This window comes from Octopus bimaculoides, chromosome 7 (assembly GCF_046866305.1).
Source record: "Octopus bimaculoides isolate indiv1 chromosome 7, ASM4686630v1, whole genome shotgun sequence".
NCBI classification, from domain to species: Eukaryota; Metazoa; Mollusca; class Cephalopoda; order Octopoda; family Octopodidae; genus Octopus; species Octopus bimaculoides.
The window spans coordinates 54,369,168-54,379,167 of NC_142934.1; the positions used below are offsets into that span (position 1 = coordinate 54,369,168).

At 34.4% G+C, this 10,000-nt stretch overlaps 1 protein-coding gene across 2 annotated transcripts in view; it reads left to right on the forward strand.

Annotated features, from left to right (window-relative positions):
• Nucleotides 1-10,000, forward strand: part of LOC106873978 (gamma-aminobutyric acid type B receptor subunit 2) — a 1,140,241-nt gene that overhangs the window by 1,052,056 nt on the left and 78,185 nt on the right. For both annotated transcript variants that reach the window (XM_089355293.1, XM_089355294.1), the window contains exons 19-20: nucleotides 5,545-5,691; nucleotides 8,650-8,816. In XM_089355293.1, the coding sequence (XP_089211419.1) occupies nucleotides 5,545-5,691; nucleotides 8,650-8,816 (314 nt within the window). The remainder of the gene's footprint in view (nucleotides 1-5,544; nucleotides 5,692-8,649; nucleotides 8,817-10,000) is intronic.

The window sequence follows — 10,000 nt, forward strand, 5'->3', positions numbered from 1 at the left end:
TGCTTGACAATTTATTAATATATGTACATACATACATACATAAACATATACACACACACACATATATATATATATATATATGTGTGTGTGTGTGTGTGTGTGTATGTGTGTGTGTGTGTGTATGTGTATATATATATATATATATATATATATATATATATATATATATATATATATATATGTATTCTTTTACAAATCTAGATATTCATATCTCTAAGTTTAGCTGATAATCCGTTTCCATATCTCTCTCTCTATGTGTCACGCACCGTCATTCATGTCCAGTCACATAAACCCACACTAACTCACGTACACACATTCACACACACATACGCACGCACGCACACAACCACATATATGTATAAGCTTAATTTGTCTATTAGCATTTTGGAAAGTGTCATTATCAATTAGGTCGAAAACATTAATGTTTCGAGAGGCGTGCTCAAATTGATTTATGTTACCGAATATATTTTTCTGTTGTTACAAAATCCATTAATTTTTAAAATTATAAATATTTCAAACCGGAAAATAAGAGTTGTATTTTTTTCACACTAGGCTAGATTCTTCTGCTGAAAATCCATTTCTAACATTAAAAAAAAAATGTATCTGTTTAATATATGCGTGTGCGTTTGAGTGTGTGTGTGTGTGTGTGTGTGTGTGTGTGTGTGTGTGTGTGTGTGTGTGTGTGTGTGTTTGTGTGTGTGTGTGTTTGTGTGTGTGTGTGTGTGTGTGTGTTTGTGTGTGTGCATGCAAGTGTGTGTGCGCATTTGTATATATATTATTGACGTCATGAAAATTTATCAAGTTCCTAGATAACGAAGAGTGATTATTGGGGGAATTGTTTCTCGAACTACATATAAAGTAATAAATAAAAGCATAGAAATATTGGATAGAAGGAACCTTTTTGATACAGAAATTCAAGAAAACTCAAAACCTTTCCGTATATATGAATGCATATATATATATATATATATATATATGTGTGTGTGTGTGTGTGTGTGTGTGTGTGTGTGTGTGAGTGTGTGTGTGTGTGTGTGTGTGTATGTGTGTATGTGTGTGTGTTTGTGTGTGAGTACAAAAATATATATATATATATATATATATATATATATATATATATATATATATATATATATATATATATATTTCTGTCTTGCAAACAACTTGCACATGCAAGTGCTACCAGTCATGAACTCCGAATACCGGTAGCCAGCAAGTGTATAGGGTCATCAGGAGAGAATGCGCGCCGTTTCGGGGCCTACCTCTCGACGGCATCAATGCGCACCGGCCTCCCTCACTGATATGAGGCCCCGCTTGCTAGATCAACTGATTATTAAAACAAAGCTCAATATTTCTCTAGCCATCGCTCATCGTCTCTTTTTAACCAAATCCAGTGGCTAGCCTTCTCCACTGTAGTTTGGATATCGGTAATGGTGGTATTTACCTTACGATGTGTTAGGCCTAACGATAACAGCAGTCGTTTCACACTGTTTCCTACAAATCCTCTACATCCGACTTCGATTGGAAAATGCTCCGCTTTCCAGCCTGTGTCTTCACATTTCTCGAGTAGGTTTACATAACGGTCGATCTTTCGAGCCCGCGCGGCGTGCATATTATCTTCATGAGGAACCGTTAACTCAACTAAATTTACAACTTTTCTTCTTTCACACCACATTAAAATGTCAGGTTTTTCCATAACTGGGATGGGAAAGAATGCCTGGCACCCAGGCAAATCTGCAGTCACTTCCCAATAGTCGTTCCACTTTTCATTTCTCACAGGAAGTTTCTTGTTCTTTTTCTTGAAACGGATCCGCTGACCTGACCGCACGAAGGTAATGAAATCTCTAGATGGTTCTTTCACGATCTTTTCTCAGTGTTGTTGAGAGGAATTTGGTTCTTCATAGCATTGAAGATAACCTTCAGGACTAGGTTGTGTCTCCATGTATACCTATTCAATGCTAAGGAACAGTTGGAAAGAATATGTTTCAGTGTTCCGACCTTTCCGCATTTGCATATGTCATTCTCTGAGACGTTCCATCTTACGAGATTCCTAGGTGACGGCAAAACATCATAGGATGAACGAATCAGAAAACTTAGCCGAGATGTCGTCCACTTCCATATCTCATCCCAACGTACTTTCCTCTCAACAACATGTTCTTCCCATCTCTTCATCTGTCCTTGTTGACTACATCGGATCAAATGAAGCTCTCTTCTCTCTGCTTCTCTTGTTTTGACGCTGTTGCTAACAACAGATCTGCGTTCGCTCCGCATCATATCTGTGTATAAGAGAAGACAAGATGTCATCAGCCTCTGCTTCTGCTTTTCACTTCCTGGCTGTTTTAACCTCTGGTGGGTTCTGCTTGATTTCCGTATCCTTCGATTCTCTCAGCATCATCACCGTCCGTATCTTCCCTAGTTTGTATATTTCGACTATTGATGCTAGTGGTAACTGCAACGAACCTCTTTTACGATAAAGAGCTAAACTGTTCAACATCCGAGGTAGGCCTAGCCACTTTCTAATGAACACATTACATTTTTGTTCAATGATTTGAACTCGTGACAAGGCTACCTCGTATATTAAGAGTGGCCACGAAAGTCGCGGGAACAAACCGAACTGCAAGCACCAAATTTTATAGTTACCTGGTACCTTCGAGTTAACAATCGCTGATAATCCAGCCTCGGCTTGTTTCATGATTTCCATTCCGCGACTTCTATCTGACAAAGTTCCAGCGTATACACGCCCCATGCTCTTGACGAGTTCTTCTTTGACTGTTGGAATGCTTTCTTCAGCTATTCGAAACTTGAATTCTTTCTGCACTCCCTTAACAAATGTCAGACTTCGCGACTTTTTTGCTCTAAACCGCATCCTAGACCACCTCACATATATATATATATATATATATATATATGTATGTATGTATGTATACATATATAGTACATATGTACGTATATATGAATATATATTTATAAACCTATATTTATTGATATCTAGATATAAATACACACACACAAGCGCGCCCGCACATATATGCATATATATATATATATATATATATATATATATATATATATATAACGAAAGCGAGAGAGAGAGAGAGAGATAAAGAGAGAGGTGTGAGTGGGCTGTATGTAGGTATAATCTAATATGATATTTCACTGCAATCTTTCTTCTGAGTTTTTGAATTGTTAATCCATTTAAAAGTATTTTCTTTCGTATTATTTTCCTAATATTGAACAAAAGAAACGAAATTCTGTTTTTCATCACAGCTATGCCAAGTGTAAGATATTTATTTATAGTTTTGCTAAATTGCAACTGTCTAATCAATTTCTTCTGCGTTTTTGTCATGTTGATATATCCAGCATCTAATATGTATTCGCTTCCGAGATATATTAGCATGAAAATTGTACCTTTCCAGATTTTCAGTTTGTGAATATGTGTGTATGTGTGTGTTTGTGTATTATGTGTGTGTGTGTGTGTGTGTGTGTGTGTGTGTGTGTGGATGAGTGTGTGTGTGTGAGTGTGTTTACAAGCACAAGCATTCATATCAGTTGTATGAGCCTGAGTGTTAGTGTGTGTGGGCGATTTATAGAAGTTTATTAGATTTATAAATTTTAGTATATTTATTCTAATACTTATGAGACTAGAACGAATAAATTTTGATTCAATCGAATTTATATGTTGTTCAGAAAGTCACTACTTATATGTATGTGTGTGTGTGTGTGCCGCGCGTGCGAGTACAATTCCAATACGAAGGAAATGTTTGCATATCTCCATTTCATAAACAGGAAACCACTCACATATAGTGATATACATGATTATGTATTTTAGTATGAGTGATAATTGTTGATATTTATGTTGAACTGACATTTGTCTGCTTCTTATGTATTTTTTATCAAAATGCTCCATACCAGAATCACTAAAGCAAAGAAAATCTCCTCTCTATGTTCAGCTACATCAATCTTCTTGTACTGATTTCATATATTGTGCTTCTGACATTTTTTTCTTTCTAAGTTTCTGGAGGGAAAATTATCGACTGTCCTTTACAAACAAATATACAAACACACAAGGATACACCTCTATCAACCCAACATCTTCTTAGTTATATTTACACACACTCATTTATATACTCACAATTGCACACATACACACACATACATATCTATGTGTGTGTGAAGGCATATCGCTCAGTGGTTAGAGGCGTTGGGCTTACAATCTTAGTGTTGTGGGTTCATTCGAGGACCTGAATGTGTACTTTTCTTTCTTGAGAAGACACTTTACTTCACGTTACTCTAGTTTGCTTAGCTGTGGAAATAAGTCATGATGTCACTGGCATCAAGCTTTATTGACCTTTGCCTTGGACAACATCGGTGGCGTGAAATGGGGAGAGTGGTATGCTTCGGCGTCTGCTGTTGTTCTACAAAATACCTTGCCCGGGCGAGTGCCTCGGAGGGAGGAATTTCTCAATGCAAGCCCAAAGCTCTTCGTGTCCGAAGTTGCGGACTTCGTTCATGATATGTATGGTAAATCATGGGTAAATTATTATGCTCTTTAAAAAGCAGGTCCCTATTTTATTTGTAGTTGTCCTCATGAATCTTATACGCCACCAATACTTCCATTCTTTATACGATTCTAAATTTTATAATTTATGTTTGTTTCTTAAATTCTGCAGTATACGTTTTGAAATATTATATATATTATATACTACACTTTCTATTTTCTCCGGCATAATTAATCTTACCCTGCTTGTGTCTTTTTTTATATACGTTTTTTCTCGAGTGGGAATCAAGGCCTATGGCGTTTGTACACGATCCCACAGCACTGAACCTGATAATTTTAACATCTTGAGGTGTTTCGAAATAACGGCTGTGTGAAAAAAAAATTATATCTGCTGCAATACAATTGGAGGGTGTTGAATTTATGGGAATGAGAATGTCTTTACAGATTTTCTGGAGATGAGAACGCCTTTACAGCATTGTGTTACTTAGGGTAACACAACATACTCGACCAAACGAGAAGACATATAAGTGATTCTGGTACACCTAAATGGAATTGCCAAGGGTACCTCTCAGCCACAAATAATAGAGACCATTCTAGTACCTCATGAGCGTGTGGGCGACAAGTTCCTCCCGTTGTTTCGAGTTTCATAGCCCTTCACCTTTCGTTAGGCAAGTGCCTTCTGCCATTGATTTGAGTCACATATATGCTTACTTACAGCAGTTGGTAATTAGGAAACTCTACTGAAGTTCAACGAATATGTTTGCTGGTACAGCGACCTCTTTATTTATTAAGTTGAAGATTAATTTATTAAATCTTTAACATAATTAAAAACATAGTAAGTCTGAATGTGTATCTATGTATTATCGAACATACAAATGTACAGAAAACCATTAGCGAAAGTATGGTACAAAACATCAAGTCACTCGCCTACGAGTGACATCTATTTTTATCTTTCTATCTACACAGAGACACATACGCACAAACACACACCTATATATGTATATTCATATATATATTCTACAATAATCCTTTCTCGCTTATATTTTCAGTAAGAAACCTACTTTTAATAAATTGACGCCAATGAGAGAAGAATTCGTCCAAAATGAACACTATGATGATACCTATGCGACAGTATTTTGTACAAAATCAGAATCCACGTCGAAGCACAGCTTAAAAAGCTCTACGGAGCAAGCCGAGTAAGTTCTACGTTTTTTGAATTCGTAATTTTTTTCTACAATGGATTCTGTAAGTTACAATTTAAATTCTAATTACATTCGAATACTGTTTGAAGAATGCATATTTCCTTGAAAGAAATGAAAGGATTTTTCATGTCAATTGAAACAAAATGAAATCACATCTATGTGTTTTACCAAATCTTGTACGAATTTGTAGTCAAAAACAGTAATCGTGTAATACCCTTTTATTTTCTAATCGTGTAATACCCTTTTCTATATCGTGTAATATGATCTTATTTGCATTTGTTGTTAACTTGCGAATGATCGTAGTATTGTAACTCAGGTTTCATGTAGAAATTTGGAGTTGACATGTTATCCGTCCATTAATCTAATATCTAATAGTCTCACAATTCACGTGGGATACCAGGTTTTGAATGTAATAAAAACCAAGTCAACATTCCTTTGAAATTCGAACAACAAAACTTTAGAGGGTGATATACTATTTGTGTTCGCAACTCACATTGTTATTTTCATCAGATAGACATTAATTAAGAATTAGCCTATTTTTATTCACGAAAGGAAATTGTATTATCTCAAAAGGAAATCAATTTTAAATTTCGTAAAAATACTAAATGTTTTTTTTAGCTACGGTTGCCAACTAAGATTGACAGTCATGTTTCTGTACAATTACTTTGCCCTCAGTCGAGTATTTAATTAGAAATGTCTTCCATGGGTCCATGCCAAAAAATTATAGTTTTTGCAAAAGTAGCTTGAATACACTACTCATGTACATTTCTTGCGTTTCTTTGTTTCCTTTTAGCTTTCCAGTTTTCTAGACTGAAAATTGCTGGTACAAGGAACAGTTATGAAATGGCGATATTAAATAATATTCATTGCTTTACAATAGTTAATGTTATGCTTTAACTTTCACAATTACATTGCTGTCGGAATTAACCCAACCTGGTTGCTAAAACAACATATGATTGATATCATGTTTTCATTCTATTGTGCAGGCCCATTAAGCAATTATTAACCTTGTACTTGGTCAACATTGACCAGTATTAATAACTAGAACAAGAATTGATATTCATCTTTGTCACCAAGGACATGTAGGATTTCTGAATTAGTCTCTCAAAACTTCTGGTATGTTCTTTACATTTTGCATGATTCTGTGTTACCAGTGTTCCCTTCAAATCATTTCTGCTAATCTCCATCAAATTTTCATTGGGCTACTTAACATTTTACCCAAGTTTCTTGAACTAAACATCTTAATATTCCCCTTCAATTGTAACCTGCGCATCTTCATTTCTTCTATATTCTGGTCAATTGATTCCTGATTATCCACGGAAGTCTATATTTTTCACAATTTCTTGATACATAATGTATATGGTGTTTATAACGGCAGCACCTGCGTATGAATGCTACGAGCCTTCATTTGTCATAAATTAAAAAAAAAAAAACAGAAGCAGAAAAATGATGATGCTATTTGAAAGTTTCAGGTTAACACGTTCAAAGAAAATTTTGATTTTCTGAAATGTTCTACAATGGAGAAGATTTAAATAGTCGGTCCAAGTTTCGGTTCGTAAATCCAGTTGCAAATGCCAAGTATGATAATTGGGTGGAACATTACAGTTTATTCAGCATGGCTCTCTAAAATTTGACAAAACCATGTCCATGGTTTTGAATTTTCATTATCTTTGCCTTTCCAACACCACTCTAAATTCACTTTTCACAACTATATCTGTTAGTATGCCTGCTATTTTCTGTATGTCTGTAAGACTCTGGAACAATATGTAAATGCTATATAAATAGTAGAGATTCTCAAGTAAATGATCTTGTACCCATCGTACCATTTTTCTTTCAGGCTTTCAAAGTTTGACACACCACAGCCAAGAAGCATCAGCTTACTCCAAAAGATTTCAAATATTTTCTATTGAATATCATTTCGCAACGCTCATTTTGTACATATTTTGTACATATTTGTGATGCAAGGTTATTGAGCGAAGTGAAATGTGTAAGAAGCGTTATCTCAGTGAATGAAACAGAGAATGGCGTATGCCAGAATTTCATGCGCTTGCTTGGGGTTGATGCAAATTGTAATGATCTGATTAATGCAGGACTTACCTACTCTAAATCCCTCGCTGTTCCGCTATTAACAAGCGTTTTCAGTTTTTCGACAATTTTTTCAATGGCTACATTAGAAATATGATCCCACTCTAAATATCTAAGTACTTGTTATGATGTCTTCTTTCTGGCTTTCTCACCAGAAGGCCATTGCTTTGTTCTGTGTGGATTTTGCACACCTCCCACCTTTACTATGGCATTAACAGCTTGACAGTGGTGTCCATATCGGTTGTCATGTTCTCGAGTGGAATTTCTTTTGGCACTACTATATATTTTTTTTTTGATATCTTTAGATTCTTAATTATTCGGTCGTTTATGAAAAGCTCTACATTTTCATTTACTTGGTTGATAGCTGTTATACTATCTGGCTCAAATATAGGTGACCGTCTATTCAAGAGATTATGAAACAGTTCTAACAATCTTTTCCTCCATTCTTATTCATTGGTTGAGCTAAAACCTTTCAGACGCAATACAGGAGATTCCTATCAAATTTCTACTATTCCCTCTACTTCATTTTCGTGAGAATTTTGGTAGTTATAATTTCCGTTCTTTTAGATTCTGTTTACTTTTACCATGCTTCATAATTGCTAACCTGTACTTTATTATTTTTGTCTTTCTGTGGAGTCTTCATGGTCAGTTTTAGTCACTTAACTCTGTCTCTTGACTCATATATACTGCTGCGAAACGATATTTTCTCTTCGTCTGTTTTTACCAATAATCACGTTAAATGTTTACAAGAGTTAAACATTTCCAGTTGCCATGTATTATTTATTGCCCTTTACATGCACAAGCCATTCGAACATTTCTTTTACATTTAGCATATATTAATTCATATAAACTTTTATTTCTCTACAGAGTTCCTATTATTCAACCAGCAGAGGAGGAGCATCCTCTAGTCCACAAATATGCCCACATAACTTTCTTAGATGGCCCTGTGGGCGACGATGAATCAACGGACTCCTTGGCAATAGACCAAACTAAAGAAGAAGAAGAAAGAAGCATTATCAGTGGTGACATGCCAGGTTTGATAACTACTCCATGGCAATTGAGAATTACTCGAGTGCTATGCATATATTGATTTTGTATATTAACACACGTTTCTAAATTATTATATTTCAGATTTTAAAACTACATACGATAATCGACATGATTCATAGTGACAATCACGCATCTGTGCTAGTCTTAATATCGACGTGACAAATTTGACTGACATTTTTATTGTTTAGTCTGTATAATATCCAATATTTTAAAGAGGTACATACCTAACGTGAATATTTGAAAATGCGCAATATTAACTTGGAAAATATAAATTACTAGTTATCATCTTATTAACCATATGAATAATTCATCACCTTAATAGAGAATTGAGAATAGAGGAAAGTTTTATTTAAAAATATTTTCGGAAATTGCATCTTAAAATAACTATGTTTATGAGACAATTAAATACTTCAAGCGTTAATGATCTGTTTAGAAATCTGTTAAAGTTTCGGAATTACTTATTCTATTTAAGATTCTTCTAGATTGTGAGTGTGAATGAATAATTGATTTAATAAGTTTTGTGTGAAATCTGTCTAACAGACACTTCCGCCACATAAACAACGAATTTAGTCAAATATGTATTTGAGAGATACCCATAAAATGAGGAATACTATAGTGGAGAATCTTTTGCAAGTAAACACAACTATACAGATTGTCTTTTACTGATAAAATGATACTGCAATTATTAGGTTTCATATGTGAACAGACAACCTTGCAAACGCGTTTTCCTCAGCTTGTAACATTTGTCTATTTTCAAAATGCGACGCAGTTACATTGTCTTTCAACTGATTTAAAGAAAGCTGAATAATTAAGATTAGAATTTGCCTAATAAAAGTCCCTAAGATGAACGAATGTTTTATGTTTTCGGCTTTAAATTTCATGTGATAACAGAGAAACGAATCGTTGAAAATTAGACAGAAGCTCGAGAAACTTGAGACAATAACTATTATAAGCTTGAAATGAAATATTTCTGACAATAGCAAGGGCAACAACAACAACAATAACGACGACGACGACAATAATAATAACAACAACAACAACAACAATAATAATAATAATAATAATAATAATAATAATAATAATAATAATAATAATAATAATAATAATAATAATAATAATAATAATAATAAGATAGATATGAAGAATAACTACATTGATAATTACAATT